We start from the raw sequence: 25,505 nt of genomic DNA, 5'->3' as shown, positions 1-25,505 counted from the left end.
TGGTAGGGAGGGGTCTGGGGATGTACCAGCCAGGACGCCAAGCAAAATTTTTTAGTACCTATCTCTCAAGAGAACAGAACGACAATAGGGAACATCTTGCACCCAGACAAGTAAAACTAAATCCATTGCCAGTAGTGGTTATTGACTGTGTAATGCCACTAACCACATACATCTCTGGCAAGAGCAGCTTAAGGAGGGATCTGATACCAAAACACATGTATGAGATCAGACACATCTATGAGCGAAGTCAGCATTATTTCACCACCTTATCACTTGTCTGCTTCTTTATATAGTGAAAACAACTTGCTTAAGAATGCCCCTCAGTTCATTCTAGAATGAGCTACTTTAACTGGGATTCAAAATAAATCATAAACCCTTGCTCCAAGGAATACCATTAGTTGAAGACGATCATAAAAATTCTCTTTTCATACACTAGCCTGAGGCCTGCCTAGAATCATGGAATAATAGAGTTGGAAGAAACCACAAGGGCCATCCAGTCCAACCCCCTGCCATTCAGGAAATCCAAATCAAAGCATCCCCAACAGATGGCCATCCAGCCTCTGCTTAAAGACCTCCAAGGAGGGAGATTCCACTACACTCTGAGGGAGTGTGTTCACTGTCAAACAGCCTCTCCCTTTGTTCTTCTATTTTATTTTAATTTATTTTATTTTTGCTGCTGCCTCATTCCTAATCATTTCTTCACACCAGCCACAAGTAAAGTAGCAGCTGAACTCTCTTTCTCTCTCCTTCTCTCCACACGCCATAGGTCATATCTCCTGAGCATTTCTGGTACAAATCAACCAGTGCATAACACTGACAAAATAGATTGCTTGAAAATGTTCTGAGCACTCTAGACAGCGTATTAACTTTTGTCCTGAGATTTCCAAGTTCTGTCTTAAAACCTTTTATTTTAATCATGTCTCAGTTCTGTGCTGTGTAAAACTTGTTTCTCTTTGCTCATGATCCACTTTGCTTCTTGGAGATTTCTTCAGATTTCTTTCATTTGTAAGCCATAAGTTACCAAACCATCAACATATCATGAAGAACAATCTGTAAGAGATTCCTTTCAGAAGGAAACATGGGACTTGATAGCTGTAGTTCCCAGACATTCAAAAGAGCTACGAATAGAGAGACAAACATATAATTCCAGATGACAGGACACCTTGAAGTGATTAGACTTTCTGATTTGATTCTGTAGTATAAAATGGCTTGATTTTTCACCCTTTTATCTTGAACTTGGATAAATTGTCTCTAGATTTCTTATAGCTGAAAGACAGAACACCAACAGAAATGTGAAATGCTAGCCCCTAATGAATTGATTTGATAGAATGGCAAATCAATTTTTATTTACTGGGATATGGATGTGCTCTAGATTTACTTCCTATTGTGCAATCTATTTAAATCTAGCAAAATATCTTATGCTCTCCATTGCAGTATGAGGTTCCAGTTAGAGATACCTGTGCATTGCAATAGTTACAAGCATGACCTAAAGCCGCAAGTGTCTCATTCAATACTGTTGTTGTTAACAACCTTTGGGTCGACCCCAACTCATGGAAACACCATGGATGAGACATCTCCAAGCTCCCCTATCTTCAACTGCTCTGCTTAGGCTCTGCAGACTCAGGCCCATGACTTTCCTGATTAAAGGCCCTAACTGACAGGCCAAAATAAAGCTGCTTTGGGTCACTTTGGAGGTATGCTGTTTAAATGACACACACACCTTAAGAGGCCAAAAGCTGAGCCAAAGCTTTGGCATGGCTTCCAGCCTCTTAGAACACATGTCATCATTTAAACAGCATACCTCCAAAGTGACCCGAAGCAGCGTTATTTTGGCCTGTCTGTTCGGGCCATAAGTCTATCATCTGGCATGTGGTGCTAGCCTCTTTCTACTATCTTTGACCTTCCCTAGCAATATGTCTTTCCTAATGAGTCATGTCTTCTCAACTCACTGTGTAGTATTAAATGGGCGTCTTCCTCAACCTTACCCCATGATTTGTAACATGAGGACAGTAGAACTGGATTACCTTAAAGGTTTATTGAAAGTAAGGATAAGCTAGTAGAAGCGCTTTGAGCACTTAAAGAAATGTGGTATGCAAATGGAATTGCATTTATTTGTTCATTCCACTACTTTAACTACTCTTAGACATATGTTGCTTTTCTATTACAGTTCAGTCAAAATGATATATAAAAATAAAAACAATATAAAAAGTTAAATACAAAAGGAATGTCATTAAAACAGCATACAATCAAATTCAAAATTTAAAACAGAATGAACAATATTAAATACATAAGAAGTATGTATTTAATTTTTTTAAAAAAATAATACTTTTTTATGATTTCACTAGTTGGTGGAAGCTGTTGGTAAAGAGTTTGCCACCTGGATATTTTGGGGCAGAGCTGCAAAAAGGAAGATCAATAAAAAAGAATGGTCAGTTGCACCCTATATTTGATTTTTCCTTTATTGACATGAGGCATTCAAAAGAAGGCCACATCAATTAATCTCAAAGATCTAAGAATGTTGCATTATATTTCAAATCCCCCCCCCAATGTATGCAGGATAAGCACATAATACACAGGGTATAACTTTAGGCAAGTGCACTCTCTCAGCATCAAGGAGCAGGATTGCTTTAAACATATCATAAGCCAGAAACAACTTGAAGACACCCAACAACAACAATAACAATGTCAAGCAACATGCAATTCTCCTTTAAGTCTTTTGCAGCAGAAAATGGCCTATGTGGAAATCCCTTGTTGGATTTCCCCAAGGGAATTGCTTCCACACACAGAGAAAGACAACACAACCGCCCCCGCCCCCCAGCAAACTTAGCTGTGTGTGTGTTTTTTAAACCTTAGTATGGCCACCCTGTTAGAGCACACAGAAGAGTGCTGCTTCTCAGTTCTATAGAAATTTGCTCACATGAGGAAGGGGGCATTTATAAAAACAGTTGATCAGAACAGTAAAAGGGTGAAAAATTCTACCAGTTTAGTACTTTGGCTTAATCCATGGGATGGTTAAGTCACTAAAGATTGTGTGCTAGAATGGAATATTCTAGCAAACAAACAAAAATGTATATAATATATTTTTAATTCAGTTGTGAGCATGTAAAACATGTTGCTGTATTTCACTCTGGAGAAAACTAACACCGGTTAAAAGGAAGTTCAACAGTTTTTACTGGAAATCTGTAATATCAATTGATTAATTAATTAATCACCAGTATTTTTATGCCACCATTTAGAGCCACAGGTTACATAAAAAGATGTGACAAAATATGCATAATAAAAGAGAAGGATAAAAGTAATGGATTGAGATGATAAAACTAAAGAACCAGCCAAATTAATACGGTGGTCTGGAGGAGAGGTGGTCTGGAGGTGGTCTGGAGGAGAGGGAATGAGAAGTGGTTGGAATAAATAAACTTTTCAGATTCCCTTCTCTTTGTACATTTCTCTGATCTTTAATGTGTGTCCTTGCTAAACCTGTAACTTTCACCAAACTGTTCTGGGAGATCCATTCTACTTTCTTTTTATAGTTATAAGTTCTGCAAATGTGAATTTCTGCTTTCCTGTTATAGACTCTTTTCTTTCTTCCACTCCACTGCAACAGTCACACGAGCGTCTGAAAAGAGCAATTTTATGATGGGAATACTGCATGGTTATGCTTCAACCAATGGTCTTCCTTGGAACAAGGGGTTATGAGGCAAATCCTCATCCAGAATAGATTTTTTAAATAATTTCTCAAACTTTGAAGTCAGCAACCCTCACTGCTTCTGTCTTGCTAAGATTCAATTTATCTCTTCTAGCTCAACTGATCCCTTTGTCTGGGCAGAAGTTCAGCACTTCCATAGCCTGCCCTGAATTTTATTACAAAGAGCTAGATGTCATCATAATACTGATAATGTATCTGTCAGCCCTGGGTGACCTCTCCCTGCAGCTTTGTATAGGTCTTAAACATTATGGGAAAGAAAAGGAGAATCTTTCTGGACTCCAAAATTCAAATAATGTTTAGACATATAACAACCCCATAGGGTCCCTTTCTGAAACTGATAGTTCAGACATCAGCAGAACCACTATGCCCTCATCTGACAGAGGTTGTCTCACAGGATAGTATGCCTGATAGTGTCAAAAGATGCTGAGTGATCAAGGAGAATATATGGCACTGCACTTCTGTATATGCCGTCCAGCACGGCTAATCCATCAGGGTGATCAGTGTTCCCAATGGTAAAACTTGTTAATGATTAAAGCTTGTAGTCCTAGAAAATGTGCCTATCAATGGGGAGAAACTTAATTATAACTTCAAACCTTTGTTACAAATTGGCCCACAGAAGACTATTCCGAGGCAGTTTTTAATTTGCCGAATTTATGAAATTGTTATGGAAGGCTGTTTCAAATGAAAAATTGTTGTAAAATTGGGACATTAAAACTGTTGATTGCCAAATAATAGCAGGGTGTCTCCTGTGTGTCATGTTACTTCTTGAGCCACAAGAAATACTGGGATTTCAAAGGATCAGAGCAGTAGCCAAACATTTGGTGGATGTTGAACTTCTGGTGCTAAAAGTGTGGTTTCCTCTTCTGGTGTCCTAGAAAGCTGCTGGCTACTATGCTCTTTAACTGCATGCTCAGGGCTGTTAATTTTTTCTCTTCTTTGGTGTTTGTTTGAAATGTTAAAGACTAAGGATCTAAATTTTACTGATAACATTGTATAATGTCATTAAAAAGTTGGTATAGACTATGGTCTGTTACAGCCAGCCAAAATAAAGCTGCTTCGAGTCACAGTGGAGGTATTGTGTGTTGGGAAATGTAGTTCTTTCTTGAGAATTGTTAGAAAACTCAGGAAAGTAAGCAAGATTGTTTAATCTCACTAGCAGAGCTTACACAGCAGAAAAATGATGGGGCAAGCAGGAACAAAACTTTATCTAGACCACTCCTCTCCCAGCCACGTGTCCCCAATAAAAACACACACTCACTTGGTTAAAAGTAAACAAGAAAAAAAGTTTACTTACAAAATCATGTGTATGAAGAGATACACAGGTCTAGCTTCATGTTGCAAGAAAAATGAGGTAGAAAAGTAGTCTCCATACATCTTAAGAAAGATGTTCCCTCAGCATGCATCCAGCTCCACAGATAGACCTGCTGATGATTTTGCAAGCAAGTTAGTACTAATGGCGACTCATCTCGGCTTCTTCTTCACTCAAGACAAAGGAAATTAGGTGTCCTGATGGTAAACAGGAAATGAAGGAGGGGGAGTGAGGAGGGGTTAGTAAGCAATAAACTACCATAGACATGCATTACTAGAAAGGTCTTAACATGCGAAGTTGCTATATCCCAACATTGTGTTTCAATGATGCATGCATCCTAAGAGTTCAGAAGCTGCACCAAAGCCACCTTCCAGTCCTTAGGGCTGGAGTGTGGCTTTGGTGCGACTTCTGGACTCTTAGGATGCATGCATCATTGAAACACCATACCTCCACTGTGACTCGAAGCAGCTTTATTTTGGCTGTCTATAACAGGCCTATAATAAATGTCTGAGAGCAAATCAAAAGGTATTTATCTGTCAGCAAAGGGACTGCAAAGATCACTACTCTGGAGTAAGAATTTAAGTCATGGTATACAGGGTCTTTCTGAAATTGGAAGATGAGGAAACAGTTTTAAGGAGGTCCTGTTGTCTCTTGAGATCCTCTTTGAATAATTTCTTTCTGATTAGTGCAAAAGTATAGAATGGAGAGAGATGCAGTGTGGTGTAGTGGTTTGAATGTTAGATTATGACTCCCTGTTCGGTCATGAAAACCCATTAAATGACCTTGTATGAGTCCCACATTCACAGATCAGAAAACCTCATGAAAGGTTCACCTTAGGGTTGCAAGAAATCAGAAACAATTGAAGGCACACAACAGCAGTGGCAGCAGCAGCAATAACAACAACAAAAAGAACATAGAATGGAGAATTGGCATGTTCCCTCCCTCCTTAAACTGAAATCTGAGGTGGCTATAAGGAGCCTTACTTCAGGCAAAATATCAGTATTTTGAAGGAGCCCAGTTGTCAATTGGAATATGGTTGGTCAAGGGGAAGGAAGTTCCCTGTTAAAGTTGACTAATGGCACCTCCACAGGAAAATATCTGCAGGAATTATAAGAAAGAGAAAATAGCAACTAGGCTAATGAAATTTATCATTCACAATTTTATGTAGTAGCAGGTTCTGTTTCACTTCTTGCAAACTTAATTAAGGTTATTTTCATGAGTCTTAGTAAGTGGTTCCATGTTGTAAAATATGCTGAAGATTCTTACTAAATTAACTTTCTTTTTGATAGGACTCGGAAGATCATATTTGGGATATTTGGTGGATTGTCTGGGGGCCAAAAAGAGGATGGGGAGAGAGAAAGAGAGATACAGTTGGCCCTTGGTAACCACAGACTCGCCATCTGTAGATTCAAGCATCTGCGGATGGCAAGCCTGTGTTGCCCCCAGTGGCTGTGCATGTGCATGGCCACACTGCCATTAGAGATAGCTCCAGGAACAGCAGAAGTTCCTGCTCTCATTTTCTTGCTTGGTCCTAAGCTGAGCAAGAGGAGACTGAGAGGAGCTGTCCCGCCTCAGGATGAGAGCCATCAAAAGGGACAGCAGTGACGGTGGCTTATCTCCACTCCAGGGCTGGCCTGCTCTTGTAGGAAAAGATTCCTAATCTCTCAAAGTTTTATTCTCCCCAATGTCATGGCCACCACTGGGGACAATTGAACTTGAGCATCTGCAAACTTTGGTATCCGCAGAGGGTCTGGAACAGATCCTCCGTGGATACCAAGAACTGACTGTAGTTCCTAGTTGTCTTCAGTCTATGACTCTCCTGCCTCATCCCCTGTTGGTGCAGTGGTTAAATGCCTGCACTGCAGCCATTCACTCAAAACCATAATGTTGTGAGTTCAATCCCAGCTAACGGGGTTCAAGCATGACTCAGGCATGCATCCTTTGGAGGGTGCTACAATAAGTACCCAGATTGTTGGGGGCAATTAGCGTACAATTGTAAACCACTTAGACACTGTTAGTTCAGTAAGAAGCAGTATTTAAATGAAGCTGTTTGTGTAATATCTAAGAATGTAGGAATGCAGGATAATTTTTTGTTTGTTTATATGTTAATATCAAATCACTGAATTAACATTTCTTTAATATATAAGCCAGCACATAATTGTTTTTCTGGATGGAAATGTGGGGATGCAGTTATCTGCTGTAAAAACAAAAAAGCATGAATACAAACACTGGTAGCGTTTTTTACAAAAATATACATTATGAGAAAATGATTTTTAAAAATGAGATATAAAGCATAGACAAAATATGTATGCCTGGAAAAAGTGTCCAAAATTGCATATGAATGTTTGGAAAAATTCTAGGCTGGAAAAGAATTTCAAAAATGAAATTTACTACTGGTCATAATTCAAACTCAAACATTTTTGTTACTGTTTTCTCCACAGTTTCTTTTCTGAATTTGCTTGTGACTTTCTACATTAGACGTAGTTATTTCTGTTCTAATTAAGCAGAAGTCTGATCTGTTGTTTGGGTTGGAAAAACAGAAGTGCTTAACAAACATTGTTCTAAGGGTGTTTTTAGATCATACATGAAATGCCCACCACCCAACATTTTTCAAGAATCTAAATAATCAAATATGCTTAACATGTCTTTGCTATGTGGTCAATTGCAGACAGATTTATTTACATGAAGTCTATTCCATTATATATTTGATAGGTGAAAATGTCATTGGAATTTTGCCCCACCCATGTTTTTTTTTTCTTTTTTAAAAATGATTACTTATGTGTGGATTTGCATTTGCCCCAACTACAGATATAGCTTGCATTTTCTTCAAGCTTGCTACCTTCTAAAGTGCAGACAGGCAGAGAAGGGGCGTACCAGAGAGAGGGAGCAGAGCTGGTGGGCGGCTAGTAAATGAATGCATGACTGGAAAGCTAAGAAGGAAGACAGGGAAAAAGTGATTCAGACATATGCATTTGATATAAATATTATAGTTATACAGAGACATCTAGATCAATATATGTCACATTTCATTTACTTGCTTGACAAAATGAACACAATGTAGTCAGTGGATGTTGAACAGAATTTGCAATTTACTGTCTGTGATTGAGCATGATGGAATGGCAAGGGTGACTTTTTAAGAGGTTCTTTATATTTGTTCCAATGGAACGGATGCAATTTTCTTCAATATAAACAGCCAAAGGAGCTTTGCATTTTGCATTGTTTGCCTACAAACTACAGAAAGGAAAGGTCCCACCTCAAGGATTATACTGAGGTTGCCATTGTTTTAATTTGGAGTGTAGTTTACATGAGGCTAACTAGTCCTCATTGTACTTCCCTCGGGGCTCCCTGACTCTTACACAACTTGTTTGGGATGGAACAGATTTGGTAATTGTTGTTGGCAAAGATACACTGCTAGGGGGAAAAAAATCTACATCCTGTTTTGTTCACATGAACTCATCATGGTTATGTACACTAAATCAGTAATTCTCAGACTGTGCACTGGGTTACACTAGTGCACAATGAAAGATGTATGAGCAGCATGCCATAGGGAAAGGAAAGGGAAAAGGAGAAGGAAAAGATTCCTGGGAGCATAAATATCCATCTGTACTGGAAGGCCTGTGAGGTGGCCTTGTATCCTACCAGTCTGATGGTGGCAGTTCTGTTTCATTTCTGCTCTGGAATGTCTTCTGTTCCAGAGGTACAGCTGGTTTACTTGTCTTGGTGTGTAGAACGGGGGCTTCACTGCTTTATCTCTCCTACAGTCTAATAGGGATTGTGTCCCTGTTACTTAAAATGAGGAGAAATGTTCAACCACATATATGTGAGGACACTTCTAGGGTTTGTTGGAGAGATTCCTACTCAGTAGGGGTGAGAGGAATTTTGTTTAGTTCATGTTCTAATGCAAATAAACCGTATTTGTCCTGAATACAAAATGAAATGAAGTTATCCTTCTGTTTTTACGTTTCTCAAAATTTTGTGATAAAGTTATCAATTTTTTTAAAAAAATCTGAAAACCTGGATATTACAAAACTTTAAAGAAAGATGTTTGAGAGGAGTTAAAAAATACATACAACCGCTCTAATACATAAAAGAAATGCATATATATATTGTCAGGAGTATGGCAAAATAGTATTCAATACAGGCTAGCCTTAGTTATAATTACAAGTGACTTCTCTATTAGCAGTCAGTTCGGGAGGTGAGTCAGGCCTTTAAATAAACTGATAGTACAGACATAATGAAAATTTGGAACTAGGTGAAAAACCCATTTATAAGTGAAAAAGAGAGCTAGTGAAGTATAGTAGTTTGACTGTTGCACTAAGGCTCTGGAAGATGAGGGTTTGAATTCCTGCTCAGCGCAGAAAACCCATTGGGTGCCTTGGGGCAGATCACACTCTCTCAGCTACAGAGTAGGGGATGGACAAAGCTCCCCTGAATAAATCTTGCAAAGAAAACTCTGTAGTATATCTTAGGATTTCCATACAGTTGGCCCTCCATTTTCACAGGGGATCTGTTCCGGATTCCCTCATGAAAACAGAGGCTCATGCATATTCAAGCCCCATAGACTTGAATGGGTCGTGTGCCTATGTGCGCCCCATTGAAAATAGTGAAGGTTACCCCAGTTTGTGACCTGGTTACATCTGCTGCTGCCCCCCAGCACATCCCCAATTACTAATGCTTGTTCAGAATGCCTATGTTTTCTGAAAGTGGATACAGGAAGACATAGGCCTAAAAGAGACGGGCCAAATATAACAGCCACTTTGTGGGCATGATGTTTAGATGACACAAGACCCTGAGGCAGATGGAAGCCACTACAAGGCTGCCTAAGAAGGCATGAAGCCACCAACAAAAGTAGGGGATTTAATCCCGGAACCATTGCAGCCGGAGTGACTGGAGATTGCTCCTTCATGCCCATCTGCTTCACCCCAGTCTTTTTGTTTGAGGCACCTTAACTCTAAGTCTTCTGTTCTTTCCTTTTGCCAAACCCAATACTGGATGACCTTTTGAGAGTGAACCCATTGGTATTCTTAGAATTTATCAGAATGTGGACATACTACTTTTGAAAATATTTCTCCAGACTACATAATGTGGCTAATACTGATTGGGGAATTCTGGGATTTGTTGCCCAAAAATGAACTTCATTTCCAAATGCCATCAGATGTGACTCAATGCTCCTACTTCAGTTTTTTATTCTTCCATCGTGTGCTTGCTGTGCTTTCCCGAAAATAATGCAAATTATAAATTGCTTTATATTTGAAACGTGGTCAGCAATGGTTTGCTTGCTGCTTGGCCTATAGCTTAGTGATTAAATTTGGAGAGCTAGAAAGATAATCAACAGGTAGGGTTTAAATAAAGCAATTAAATGGCATTATGGATTGTTTGGGGGGGGAACTAATTTGGGGCTGAATGATATGATACAGGACAATGGTAGTGAAATGTGAGAGAAGTAAAGTCAAGTATAGGCTAATGACAGAGGCTTTCACCAAGGACAAGAGGTTGTGTAGATTAAAGATGAGACAAGGTAGAACACATAAATTGGAGACAGAAGGACCACTGGAGAATGGAGACAGGTGGGACAGTAAGTTCCTCTGTACTGGCAAGATTGACCTGCTGTGTTTTGAATTTTGCCAAGTGACATGTGGAGAGCAATAGAGTCTTGCTGTGTAAAATACAATCTACCCTTCAACAATTACTTTTGGCAGAAGAGGAGCACATGGCAAAGGCATAGTGAGTATAGAGATGACATAGCCAGGTGGAGAGATTATTGCAGATTTTCTAGCATACGTAGGAGCTCTGTGAGAGAAAATTGTATAGTTGCTCTGCAAGAAACAGTTCTGAAAGAAAATAACCCTGTGAGATAGAGAAAGAAAGATAGTATAAGTAGTGGTGTTACTGTGTTGTAGCCAACTGGCCAGGTTTTGAGTTTTACATTATTATGTTTAGTTTTCTCATGTGGATTTTGTTTTATGATGTTGTCAGTGAAAAAGGATGCGGTCTGAGAATTAGCAGTCACATGGGAAGAAGCCTGAGAGAAAACAGAGGACCTGCTAGATGATATAGAATGGATAGTTGTTTTAAGGATTTTCTTCCACCATCCCTGTGCAGGCCTTTCTTATTAAAAATACAGATGATAGGCCAATTACTGTCTGTCAACAATGAATTTTTAACTGGGGCCATATTTTGAACTGAGTGAGTGCTGAAGGGATAGCAAATTTCACTCTTTGTCTTCTGGCTCAGACCAGCAATGAGCCAAGAACTGGCTCAGCTTTCTCTTTCTGGTGAAGAACAACAGTGTTTTTGGCAAAATTCTGCCCATATGGACTTCAGCTGCTCACCGTTAAATACAGATAAATAGCTCTATAAGCTTCTGTATCCACCAAAATCAACATCAGTACAGACTCTGTCATAGTTCTTCACTTATACACTCCAGCAGTTCATCCTGTATGTTTGTTATCTTGGATCATACAAGCTGCGGAGATATTTTCTGTGGGTGTTTCATTCTTGGAAAATTTAAATGGTCTGAATCAGCAAATCTAGTAATTTGATCCCCATATTCCTGTCAGCACCAGGCCAAATAATAAAGGCAAGATGTATGTCAGACTTGGTGTTAGCAGCCACAGTGAATCTTCTCTGGGCCTCAGATCTCAGGCAGAACCAGCCCCACTCCTTGTTGGGTGGAATCACCAAAGCTGTAACAGGCGGTCAGTTCACAGGTTAAAGTTTAACAAGGCTTTGGACATCTTCAGCAGCAACAGAAAGAATATCTGCTTTAAAAAAAACATTCAGGAACTGTCTGGGAAGGTAACACAAGTGGAAATTTTGGGGAGTTTTTTGCCTGGTGTGTTTTGAGAAATACCCTTCCACAGAAACATTTTTAAATCGAAAACGGCCCCCCCCCCCCCCCGAAAAGGTGTTCTTTATGCAAACAAAATTCATGTGTGTCACACATCCCCACCACAGTTTACAGAAAATTACATCTTTTACTATAAAAATACTATTTTTATATATATAAAAAAAGAAGTGTGTTTCTTGAAATAGTGTTTTTGGCGTGAAACTTATAAAGCACAAAATGTGGTGTTTTCTACAAATAGCTTCTTTCTTTCTTTCTTTCTTTCTTTTTTCCTTCCTTCCTTCCTTCCTTCCTTGCTTTTTTGGTGCAAAAACTTCCATTTATACATCACAGAATAATTTGTAAAAACACTTTGGGACATGCAAATACTTGTTGAAAATTGTGCAGCATTATTCATTTTCTCCCCTACAGTGGGAATTATTTGGTGAGGATAAAATAGAGATTGCTGTCTTTACTCTTTAGGACCAAAAGCAATTGTCAGAATGAGGCTGAGCTATTACATTCCAATACTGTTTTGGGGATTATTAGGTTTGGACAAACAGATGGGACAAAAGGATCATAGTGGGACCACTGTGGTGCATGCGCCCAGCTCTGATCTGGGATGCCACTGAAGTCTGAACCGGGTCACCAAAAAAAGGGGATTTTTCTGCTCATTTTTGGCCCTGTTCCTTTGGAAAGATGTGGCATCAGCACCATTTCCATCCGCGTTTCAGGTGTGTGTCATCTAAACGCTATGCTTCAAATGCAGCAGGAATCCATGTCATTTAGCTTGTCTGTTTCAGGCCTTTGCTAACCTGGAAATTCCTATTCACTTTCTATTGCTTCATTGATCTACATACTATTGTATATATTATCTAATGCAAAATATTATACTAAAATCACATCTCAGTGGTGAAGCGCATGCCTTGTATGAAGAAAAGTTCATAGGTTCAATCTTTGGCATATTCCATTAAAAAGATTAGAACCTCTCCTGGAAACCTAGAGGGCACTGCCACTCAAGACAATATTAGGGCAACAGAGAAATAGAAATAAGGCGGCTCCTTCTGTTCATATACTTTCAGTTAGATCTTTGATGAAACTCAAGAAATGTAGTTCCATTTTCCAAACTGGAATTTTCATTACAACTTCCATATGTAACAATAAATTACTTCTGGTAGAGCAAATACAATTTTCAAAAAAAAAAAATTAAATAGTTTTACAACAAGTATCACCTTACTTAATCTGCATCTCTTAATTCTTAGGACAGATATGACAACAATGTCTTTCAGTGTACTAACATAGTATCAGGGGCCATTGTGAAAAGTTGAGTATAAAGATTCAGCGATAATCACACTGGGATGTTTCTAAGACAACATCTACTGATAATTATTTAGCGATGAACGAATTGCCCCTGCATTGATGGTGAGAGCTTCATTGTAGAAGAGAATTCCATCAGGAGAAAAGCAGAAGTGGGCTCAGAATAAGGTAACTGTAGAGTTTCTATGTCCTTTCTTCACTTCACATCTGCTACTTCATAAAGGAAACCTTGGTCTGGGCCATACTATATCATTCTGAATATTAACACAGGCAACTCTGTTTTCCTATATAATATGGTTGGTTTCTGCTCTCAATCTGGTTTCATCCCTACCCTACCCTTTTTTCGAAATTTCTACCATTTCCCCATCTCCCTCCTTTTCGTCAGTGTCTTTAAATTTGCCTTTATCCCACTCTCTGACATTTGCAGTCTCTCTTTAAAATGTACTATATCCTTTGCACCAGATAAAATCAGTGGAGGCAACACATTCTGAAAGTCAGCAGTAAAAAAAGTGGATTTAAGCATAGAGACAGAAACATTTCAGTAGTTTTTAAAAAGATCTACATACTTAACACACACTTTCTGGTCCATTGAAGAAAGCAATGTAATGTAAGATGTGCTGTATTTATAGAGTGGTGCAATTTTATAGTCACTAATGACACTGCTGCACATGCAGCCATGTTTGGGTGTGATTTTAATAATGCCTTTGTGCTTGTTATTGATTTAACCATTGTTCTGCATCATTATCCTTCTACCAACAAGACCCCTGTAATTATTTTTCACATTCTTAGTCAAGTACCAAATTATGAAGCAACGGTAGACACTTAGAAAGGCCTCAGTGGTGAATTGCATGGATAGTGCTTGCTTGCTACCTGTCTCTCATTGCTTCCAGTGAATGATTCCCCCCCTACACACACATACCACACATTTGTTGGAATGTGTTCAGAACAATTACTAAGTAGGAGTAACCTGGATGGCCTAAATGCTACCTTTGAAAGTGCTTTGCTTATTATCTACCACCTGCTGTCATCTCAGATGCCAACTAAAAACTGCAATATCACTCAGCAAAGGAATAGGCTTGGTGATTCTCCATGAGATCAGAATATTGAGCAGCTTGGTGCCATTGTCTGGCAAAATGAACAGTAGCTGAATTCTGTTTCTTCCACCATGGGTGAAAGCAGATGACTGTTTGGAAGTAGTAGCTTTGCACATGAAATGTGATAACTTTCCAAGCTGTTAACATATACAGTCCTCCTAAGTCAACAGTTTCCTCATAGTTCACACCTGGTGGAAAATTTGGGGAAGGATAAGAATTGTCAAAGTCCTCAACAATTGTCAGGATGGTGCAGATGGCTAACCATTTGTTATAGTTATATTGTGGAAAGATATAAGTTTAGTTATCATCTTTGTTTCCAGGAATGGCAAAGAGAGATGGGAAATTAATAGCTCATTGTAAACAACTACAGTGTGCATGCACAGCCAAATTTAATATACTTATAAGCAGGAATGACAACATTTATGTCCTAAAAGGTCACAAGTGAAGCACATAAATATAAATGCATAGATATACATTCACGTGCATACACACAGAGAAAGAGACACAGAGACCATCTATCCTGATAAAGATTCCTCTCTCTTTGCTATTAGGATGTGTGTGTGTGGTGGGGGATTCACCATTTAAGGAAGCCTGGAGTAGCTCTGGGCCACATCCTGATCCAGAACACTGTGTGCCACATGAACCTGGGGGTATATTTAAGGCTTGGAGGGCTGCCTGTAAAAAGAAGGTGGTGCACGTATACTTATAAGTAAGTGGAAATTCATAGCCTAAAATGGTTGCAGACTCTGATATGGAAACATGGCACCTGGCTACACCCACTTGGCCAGGCAAACCCTTTCCACATTAGAGGCTAGCTTCTCAGTAGGGGCAATGGCAGAGGAAGTAAGGGGTGTGCAGGGCTATTTGTCTGTTGGGTATTGCCAGAGGTTTCTAGAAACTGCCAAAATTGGCATCTGGTATGTCCACTCGTGGGGTGAGGGTATTGCCCTGCACTGTCTAAACAGGAAGACCTGAAGCCGGGAAGAACACAGGCCTTTTGGTCCATGTGTACAGCCATTAGGACTCATCAAGGGAACCAGAACCTGAAAATTGACTCCCAGTCCTCCCAACTTTCCCATTCTGCTACATTCTAGCTGAGCCACTGCTGATCCAAGCAATCCACTGCCACATTGTCCTTAATAAGTGGTCATCTGCCTAAAAATTGTAACAAAGGAAAGTTCACCAAATGTGATCCATTGACAAATAGCCTGCCACAGTGGGACAGTGAATCAACTTAGGTATTAGGTTGATTTTAAACCCAAAGTGCTGAGACCTATTCCCCCTCCCCAACCAAAGGTTCAGCTCCTTGGATGGCTCCCTAAGCACTGAATGAAAACCTAGGCCTATCAGCCACTACTACTTCTTTTGATACAAAGGTGAATAGATTCATAGAATCATAGAGTTGGAACAGACCCTAAGGGCCATCCAGTCCAACCCCTGCCATGCAGGAATTCACAATCAAAGCACCCGCAACAGATGGCCATCCAGTCTCTCTTTGAAGACCTCCTAAGAAGAAGACTCCACCACTCTCTAGGGAGTGTCTTCCACTGTCGATCAGCTCTTACTGTCAGGAAGTTCCTCCTCATATGATATTGCTTCAGATCTTTAAACAGGGCTATTGTATGACCTCTCCTCATAGGACATGGCTTCCAGACCCTTCACCATTTTGCTTGCCCTTCTCTGGACATCTTCCAGTTTTTCAGCATCCTTTTTGAACTGTGGTGCCCAGAATTGGACACAGTATTCCAGGTGAGGCCTGACCAAAGCAGAATAGAGTGGCACTATTAGTTCCCTTGATCTAGATACTATATCTCTACTGATGCAGCCTAAAATCACATTGGTCTTTTTAATTGCTGCATCACACTGTTCTCATGTTCAACTTGTAGTCTACTAGGACTCCTAGACCCTTTTCACGCATAGTCTCATTAAGCCAGGTGTCCCCCATCCTATATCTATATATTTCTTTTTCTTCTTTCTTTTCTTTTCTTTTTTTTTGCCCTAAGTTCAGTACCTTACATTTTTCTGTGTTGAAATTCATTTTGTTAGCTCTAATCTATTATGGTTATTTTGAATTTTGATCCTGTCCTCTGGGGTATTAACTATTCCTCCTAATTTGGCATTATCTGAAAATTTGATAAGCATGTCCCCTATTATTTCATCCAAGCTGTGTTGAATAGCTCTAGGCCCAGGACAGAACCCTGTGGCATCCCACTAGTCACTTCTCTCCATGATGAAGAGCACCCTTTGGGTTTGACCGGTCAACCAGTTACTAACCCATTTAACAGTTTCATTGTCTAACCCATATTTTACTAGCTTGTTTACAAGAATGCCATGGGGGGACCTTGTCAAAGGCTTTACTGAAATCAAGGTATGCAATATCCACAGCATTCCCTTAATCTACCAATCTGGTAATTTTAATGGGGAAAAAAAAAGAGATCAGATTAATCTGGCATGACATGTTTCCCAGAAGTCCATCTTGACAATTATGGCATTTCTTTCTAAATGTTCACTTGCTGTTTAATGATCTTCTCTAGAATCTTTCCTGGTATTGATGTCAGACCAACTGGACAACAATCCTCTTTTCTTCCCCTTTTTGAAGATGGAGACAATGTTTGCCCTCCTCTAGTCTGCTGGGACTTCTATAATGAGCCTTTTATCCTCTGCATTATATTGCTGACCCATGTTAATCTTATGAATCCCTATACCTTTCCCCCCGGTATTCCTGTCAAACTAGTTGTCACCCAACTTGTATAGCATATTTTTACTACCTGGAGAACACTGCATATATCTTTGCTTAATGTTTTGTTTTCTCACAGTCAGCTTGATACCTGCTTATTTCTTCTAATGCATTTGTTACTGTACAAAATGTGTTGCCATCTACAAATCTGATGTGTATCCTCCATATCCATATCATTTCTATAGATCTTAAATGGCCATGAGCCCATGACAGAGCCCTGTTGCACCCCAGTTACTTTTCCACAGGTTGGGGAAGACCCATTAATTACAAATATTGGCATCCACTAAACAGCTAAAATCCATTGAAGAGTAGCACTCTCTCACAGTAAGAAGTAAATTGCTGATATTGCTCATTGCTACCTTTGAAAACAAAATTAGCCAAGGATGACATTCCTATCCTGTATCACCTCTTCTGAGTTACACAGCCGTGGGATGGTCACTCTAAAGGTTTATTTTCACTATAAATATCTAGTAAGAACTCATCACATCTGTGAACATTCCAAAGGGACCATAAGCTGCTCCATTACTTGGAAATAAATCTCATTGGTGTCAGTATGGACTGCCAGTGCTCTTGTGATCTTTACTTCTGAGTTAAATGACTTAGGATTGAGATATAAAGCATTTGAGTCTGTATCATAAAACATTTTAAATTCTGGCATATATTTTGCTGTCAAACTGATCTATTTGGTGCTCATTTGCAGTAGTCTGTTTAGGCTGCAATTCTACCCATAGTTAAAAGGAAATGAATCCCACTGAATATAAGTAGGACTTACTTCTCTGTAATTACACCAAAGAATGATCTATTTATTATGTAATTAATGTTTCCACTGGATTTTGGAGCCATCCTTTCTTTAGTTCATTTTTTAAAACTTTGCAACTTTTATTTTATTGGAATTTCTGATGGATATTCATAGTCATCTATAGTAATAATAAGTAACCTAATGCCTTCTTCATCTTTGGAGCACTGATGGTGCTGTGGTTAAATGCCAGTACTGCAACCACTCACTTTCAAACTCCCAGCCAGGAGCTTAGGATCGATTCAGCCTTACAGTTTACAATTGTAAGCCAATTGTCCTCAACAAGTCAGGTACTCATTTTAGCGACCACGGAAGGATGCAAGGCCAAAATAAAGCTGCTTTGGATCACTTTGGTGGTATGCTGTTTAAATTATGCATGCGTTCTAAGAGGCCACAAGCTTCACCAAAACCACATGCCAGTCCTAAGGACTGAAACTCAGCTTTGACTCAACATCTGGCCTCTTAGGATGCATGCATCATTTAAACAGCATACTTCAAAGTGACTCGAAGCAGCTTTATTTTGGCCTGCCTATATGGGCCCTGTTTCAATATATTTTTCCCAGCCCAGCCCATTACCTCCTGCAGGCATTCCATCAAAGGAGACACAATATTCATAACTCATGCTATTTTTGAAGGCATGAAGAAGTATATTTGGTTGTCAGCATACCGATAATTAAGAGACATAATTAAAAGTGCACAACGTACTTAGAATGTAATTGATGTACAAAATGTTTAACTATACATTTATGCAGTATGTATGTAAATATGGTGTGGTTTATATTACTCCATAAAATACAAATGTCATTATTGTTTACGAGGGCTTACTACTATGAGAACAATAATAAGAACCCACGACTTTTAGCTAAAGTAGTTAAAAAGAGAACAGCATAAAAGCTGATTCTGTGTATCTCTAACTCACAAGGAGAATCAAAATCTAAATTAGAGGATATTTTATGTTACTCTTTATGTCTCAGAATTGTAGAAGGATCTTGGACATACAGAACTTTATTAACATGCTTCATGCAAAGAAAATCAATGAAGCATACAACACCCTTTTGTATGGTCCTGTATCATTAGGTGAGATTAAACATGCAGTTGAGAACCTAAAGTTGGGCAAGTCCCTGGGCCCTAATGAGTTTATGAGCAAATTCAAATGAAGCTTTGCAGGACAATTTGATGCCCTATATGTTAAAGGTTTTTAATGAGTCATTCCAAGGTTCCTCACCTTTTAACAGCGGGAAAATGTCTAGGATTGTACCCCTACCTAAAACATTGTCTGAAAACCCAACAGTGAAGGATTTTTTTCCTTCACTTCAATTAGGACTCTAAAATACTATCCTCAATATTAAATAATATAATCAATTCATTTATTAAGAAATGCATTTATTTTGATCTAGTTGGTTCCATGCCTAGGCAAAAATTAAGATATGCCATTAGAAGAGTACTGAATATAGTCCATTATTCTAAACTGTCAAACACTTCTGTTACTTTACTATCTTTAGATGTCTTAAAGGCCTTTGAAAGGTTCGAATAGGACTATCTTTTCAGCCTTCTTGATATGAACTTTGGAGACAAATTTATTTCTCTAGGTAGGAATCTCTATACAAAATCTCAAGCAATTACACACAGCAGTAAGAGAGATTCTTTGTTAATTAAAGTATGGAGAAACACAAAACAAGGTTGTCCTCTCTCCTCACTTCTGTTTGCTATTTCAATGGAACCATTAAACTGCTGTATTAGAAATAACCATGTGACAAAAGGTATTATGATCAACAACCGTCTAATTAAAATGATTGTATGTACAGCGCTGTGTAAATTTACAGCACTTTATAAATAAAGGTTAATAATAATAATAAATAACAAATCACAGTAAAAAAAAACCTTTATGTAGATGATATTTTGGTTTTTCTGTCAGATCTGGACTCCACATTTTCTCCATTAAAACAAACCTTAGAAGCTTTAAATAAATTTGCTTGAATATGGATCAATTTTCAGGAATCTGATATGTTATGTCTCAATACCCCTGTAGATTCCCAAGAGAAATGGGAAAGGCTTTCTAGTTTTAAAATCCAGCCCTTATACATTACCTGTCGTGATGTAATTATCATGAATGATATCTCCCAACTGATTTCTAATAACTATGGGCCCATTATGGATGAAAGTGAAACTAGAAGCATGGGAAAGCCCCTACCTATCCTTTTCATGATGTATTCTCCTTATTAAAATATTCTTACTTCTTAAACTATTTTCTTCTTCTTCTTCCAGACATTACCATTAACACCTTTCCCCACTTACTTTAAACTCTGGCAAATATCTATCAATTCATTTGCTTTTAATAATCAAAATTATCAATTCTCAAAATATTTCAGATTTATTAATTCTAGAAAGGGCTGGCTATCTATAGTACATGGTGAATTTGATTTTTCTGTCTTCCTGTTAACCCATCTTATTCAGTTGATAAGATGGGATCGGTCAAATAAATGGATTCAGTTGAAAATTGGAAATGATTCCCCCCAGAATTAGATTTATTATTTTTCTGTTTCCTGACAAAATCAGTTCATGAAATCACAAATCCTTTTATCTACTATTTTCTTGCAATATGGAAAATATGTAATTATCTGATGGCACTAAGCCATGAGCTACTGGAGACCTTAGCACCCATTCAGCCCACATGGCTCCAGTTACAGCAAATTACATCCTATTAGCAAATGTAGGTGCGTTACAGACCGCCAAAAAGCGGCGGCCTGCACCCGCCCCTTTCCCCACCGGATCGGGGCCTTAGTGGCCAGAGCGGCAGCTGCTGAAGCCCCGATCCGCCGCTTTCCAGGCCGTGGGGAAGCAGCAATAGGCCACTTCCCCAAGGCCTGGAAAGGGGTGTCCTTGGGGCTTCAAGTCCCAAGGACACCCTGTGGCAGTGGGGAAGAGGAGAAAGGGGCCGCTTGGCCCCTTTCTCCCTTGCGTCGCTGGGCGCAGCCATCTAAAGGCTGCACACAGCAATGCAAGACCAGGAAGGAGCTCAGTTTCGGAGCTTCTTCCTCCACCGATGAAAGGACGCACTAAGCGCCCTGCCGCGGCGCAACAGTGTCACGTCTGTGCCGCCTCGTTTGGAGGCAGCATGTTTGTGACTCCATCATGGCGGCCCCCATGTAGATGGGGCGCCGCCATCTTGTACACCCTCAGGACGTATTAGGCTTGGGGGCGTCAAGAAGTGACACCCCTTTTTAAACCTAGGACGTCCTGAGGACATCCCTTATGCCTGTCTGTAACGCGCCTTAGTTTGGGAAGAGGAGACTTTGTGTTCCTCTACAGTGTTTGAGCTTTACTGTATGGCTTATACCCAGCTTCCTAAAGGCATTGCAGAAAAAGTCTGCAATTGGCTTACATTGGCAACATATAGTAATAATATAAAACTGAATGGGAATTAGATTTGAATATATCAATTTCAGAGGTTGTTTGGAATAAGATTTGGAATCTCCCCCTGCTTTCAAATCTAGATCTAATCTGCTTAGAAAGCATGCCTTAGTAGTCCACTCCAATTGTACTTTGCCCCTGTACAACGGGTTAGATTTTCGAAGCAGTTGACTGCAATATTTTAGAGAGGTAGTAATTGTAAAGGAATGTATATCCATATGTGGTTGCATTGTGATAAAGTTAGCCAATTTTGGTTAAATGTACAGTTTGTTATATCTGGAGTTACTCTTCAAGAGATAGCTCCCTGTCTTGGGCGGGTTACAGACCACCAAAAAGCAATGGTCTGCTGCCGCCGCCGGTTGCAGCATCCAGGAACCACAGCAGCCAAATGGCGCGGTTCCCGGACGCTGCAAAGAAGGAGCGTGAAAATCATGCTCCTTCCTGTGACCCAGAAGAGACGCCATGAGGCGCTAGTCACGCACTCATGGCGTCACTTCCGCTGTGTGACGTATGGACGCAGAGCGTTCACTACGTCAAAATGGCGCCCCCCATGTGGACAGGTGCCGGCATTTGTTACAGACTGGGTCCATAATAGGGTTGAGGGGCATCCGGAAGGGACGCCCCTTCTCAACCCTACTACGCCCCTTCCTAACCCTAGTACGCCCCTTTGGCACGTTTGTAATGCCTTGGTCAACAATATTAAAGTCTCCAATCAAATTTATAACCTTCTGATTTTACATCTTGGCTTGTTAATCATGGTGTTATATCAACATGTTCTTCTCAGCATCCCTGCTCTTCCCTCACCTAGCTGTTTTAGTGCTTCAGTACTGTTTAAACAGTGGCTTGGTCCTGATTTAAATCCAAAGCCCAGGTGTCAATATTATATGAGTAACCTTTTGACCATTTGCTTGTAATGATGTTTTACTACATTAAAAAGCAGGAATAGTTTGGTCTCTCAGAATTCTGTGTTGTAGGTGTTTTCCTTTCTCTCTTTTTAGGAATGAACTGGAGACATATCAAAAGACTAGCAGTCTTTTCCTTCTGTATTTGCTTTTTCCACAATAAAATAATGTTTCTCTGGTGCTCCTGGGCTAACTTGTATTCCTTCCTGGTTGTTCCCTCAGCAAACTTAACTGTGCCCTTTTTTCTGTCCCAGGCACATTGTTGTCTGTGGCCACATAACATTGGAAAGTGTGTCCAACTTCCTGAAGGACTTCCTGCACAAGGACAGGGATGATGTGAACGTAGAAATCGTCTTTCTGCATAAGTGAGTAAACAATAAAGCTATGATGCTATTTTTTCAGAGATAGAAGGGGCCTAGACCTACACACACACACACACACACACACACACACACACACACACACCAGTTTTCTTGTGGGCATCTCATCCACACACTTCCAGTATGCAGTGTCCTAGACATCTGCCCTGAGGTGTGTTTTCTGTGACTGGCCAATAAGACATGGAAGTTATTAAAATATTGCAGATCCTAAGTGATGAGCATTCATGTGTGAATCAAAACCAGATTAAGACTTAATATTTTAAACTCTAGGATTTTATTATTAGTTTTGTACATCTAAATTTGCATGTTCACACAATAATATAGAACAGAAAACAAAAAATAGTGGGTGAGGAGTGGAAAGAAAGCAATGATATTGATGACTATGAATGCCCCTGGTTTCAAAATGAAATCTTCAAAACATGGACCTCAGCTTTTCCAAACAAGCATTAATTCCCTGGAAATGCCCTTGTCAATGTCATGAAATGCTAAGGTGGTTGCTCTTTATCATAAGGATGTCATTACCATTAAATCTACTGTTAAAGCTGGCTTGTTTTACAGAAGAGCCAGTTTAAAAAAAATAGATGTTTTTTTAAGGCAGAGATGCAATTTTGACCTGTCTCCCATCAGTTGAGAGCTGTGAGCAATTTTGCAATGAATGATACCAATGCCTTTAATGGGAAGCTATGTTGCTTCTTATCCTATTAGTCAAAAATGATTGTAAGAGTTATGATTATGTTAGTGTGAGATAACACAAAGTGCAAATGACACTAAGTTTTGTTTTTAAAGATCATATTGCTTTCATTAATGTAGAAAATACTTATAATAAAAAGGATCACTTACAAAACACTTAGCATTTGGGGGTTGTTCTTGTATTGCTAGGAAAATGACCATATTTCTAAAGGAAACTATATACAGGAATAGCTTAATGGAAGTTCTCAGCTTTTGTGTAATACAATCCCGAGACCTTGCTCAGTGTATTTAGAGCCTGTCCCACTATTAAAGTTCTCTTTACATGAATGTGCTACAAAATAAGTAAAAATGGAAAGAATATTTTAAAATATTTGAAAAATGATTCTTAGTCTGAAAGATCAGTATACAAAAAGATCTTGTAGCACCTTTGAGACTAACTGAACAAAAGACGTTCTAGCATAAGCTTTCGTAGACACTCCATGCATCAGAGGAAATAGACCAATTCTACAAAAGCTTATGCTATAATGTCTTTTGTTCAGTTTTGTTTAGTCTCAAAGATGCTGCAAGATCCTTCTACATATTGAAAAATGATTGAAAACCATGTTTGTTTGGTTTTTTAATGGCAGGAAACCCTAACAAGAAGAAACATAGACTGATGAGAATCTTTACAGTTCAGAACTTATTCTATGTAAAATTCATCTTTTTATTAATATTTTCTAGAAGCATTTTCTTCTGCAAAGAAAATTACTATTTCTGTGCAAAAAGACCCAGACATTTCGTGTATAGAAAATGCTGTAGTTGGGTGGTTTTTGTGTCTGAAAATAACACCATTTTCTGCACAGGAAACAAATTTTTCTGTGCCATTCCTGATCCTCTTAAAAATAAAATTGCTATAATAATAATAATTATTATTATTATTATTATTATTATTATTATTATTATTATTATTTTCTCATCTCTCCCAGATGGATCGAGGTGGGATTACAGTCCGTTAAAACCCATACATCAATAATAAAATACTTATAAAATACATCAATAAAAATAATGGAATTAATCTTAAAACTAACTTATCATCAATTAGAAATGCAGTAGATCTGTACAATGGTCTGGAGGTGTTTCTTACACAAGGTCAGGTGGGTAAGCTCACCAGAAGAAATTCGTCTTAAGTGCCTTCTTAAACGGTTCCAAAGAGGTAATGAGATGGATCTCTTCTGTCAGACGGTTCAACAATTTCAGAGCAGTTGCTGTGAAGACTCTCTGGGAAGTCAAGCTGAGCCTGCTTGATTGATGTTCTAACTCGTTCTTCCCAGTCCTTCCCAGTTATTCTAAGTGTGCAGGCAGATTGTGTAGGGAGAGGCATTCCGGCAAGTAACTCGGGCCCATGGGGGACAGGATGGGGCCATGAGGGATGCCAGTTGTCAGCTCTCTTTTAGAAAAGCAGCTGTCCCCTAGTGTCACGATCTGCCCGAGAAGCAAGAACAGAACCACTGGATCACAGTACCCCCAATACCTAACTTCCTCATACATTCCAAAAGGATACCATAGTCTATGGTATCAAAGGCCGCCGAGATGTCCAAGAGTGCCAACAGGGTCATACTTCCCCTGCCCATACCCAGACGGAGATCATCGACTAAGGCGACCATGGCTGTCTCAACTCCGTATCCCGTCCTAAAGCCGATTTGAAATGGGTCCAGATAATCGGCTTCTTCCAAGACTACTTGGAAGACAACTGCCTTCTCGATCACCTTGCCCAAGAATGGTAAAAGGGAGACCAGTCTATAATTATTTCTTACCAGGGGGTCTTGGGAGGGTTTTTTCAAAAGCGGTTTGACCACCGTTTGTTTTAGTTGATCTGGAAATTTACCCTCCCTAAAGGATGCATTAATTATAGATCGTAGTAGTGTCTTCATTGCATCACCTCCCTGGGCAGTCAACCATGACGGGCAGGGATCAAGGGAGCACATTGTCCTCCTTATGCTTCCAAGAAGCTTGTCCACTTCATCAGTATTTACAAACTCAAAATGATCCAGTTTAACATAGTCCACGGAGTCACTGGACACCTCTCTTAGTGTCTCTATTTTAATGCCCATGTCCAGATCAGCTCTTATCCGAGATATATTATCTGCAAAAAAAGTCATTAAATACATCACAGCAGGCTTTAGTTGGTTCCAAAAGTGGGTTCAGGGTGGGGGGCAATGTTGTTAACTCGTTAACCACCCTGAACAGCTCTGCTGGATGAGATCTTGCAGATGCGATGTATACAGCATAGAATGAGTTCTTTGCTGTATCCATTGCCACACCATAGGACTTCAAAAAGTCTCTATGGCATGTCTTACCAGA

The 25,505-nt window shown here is 39.3% G+C and overlaps 1 protein-coding gene across 26 annotated transcripts in view; it reads left to right on the top strand.

The window, feature by feature from the left end:
• KCNMA1 (potassium calcium-activated channel subfamily M alpha 1) overlaps positions 1-25,505 on the top strand; it is a 612,911-nt gene that overhangs the window by 397,803 nt on the left and 189,603 nt on the right. For all 26 annotated transcript variants that reach the window (XM_042456625.1, XM_042456624.1, XM_042456616.1 and 23 more), the window contains exon 10: positions 22,350-22,460. In XM_042456625.1, the coding sequence (XP_042312559.1) occupies positions 22,350-22,460 (111 nt within the window). The remainder of the gene's footprint in view (positions 1-22,349; positions 22,461-25,505) is intronic.

Source organism: Sceloporus undulatus, chromosome 3 (genome assembly GCF_019175285.1).
Source record: "Sceloporus undulatus isolate JIND9_A2432 ecotype Alabama chromosome 3, SceUnd_v1.1, whole genome shotgun sequence".
In the NCBI taxonomy this organism is placed as follows: domain Eukaryota; kingdom Metazoa; phylum Chordata; class Lepidosauria; order Squamata; family Phrynosomatidae; genus Sceloporus; species Sceloporus undulatus.
Note: the sequence above shows the minus strand (reverse complement) of the source record. Positions and strands in the feature narration are given on the sequence as shown.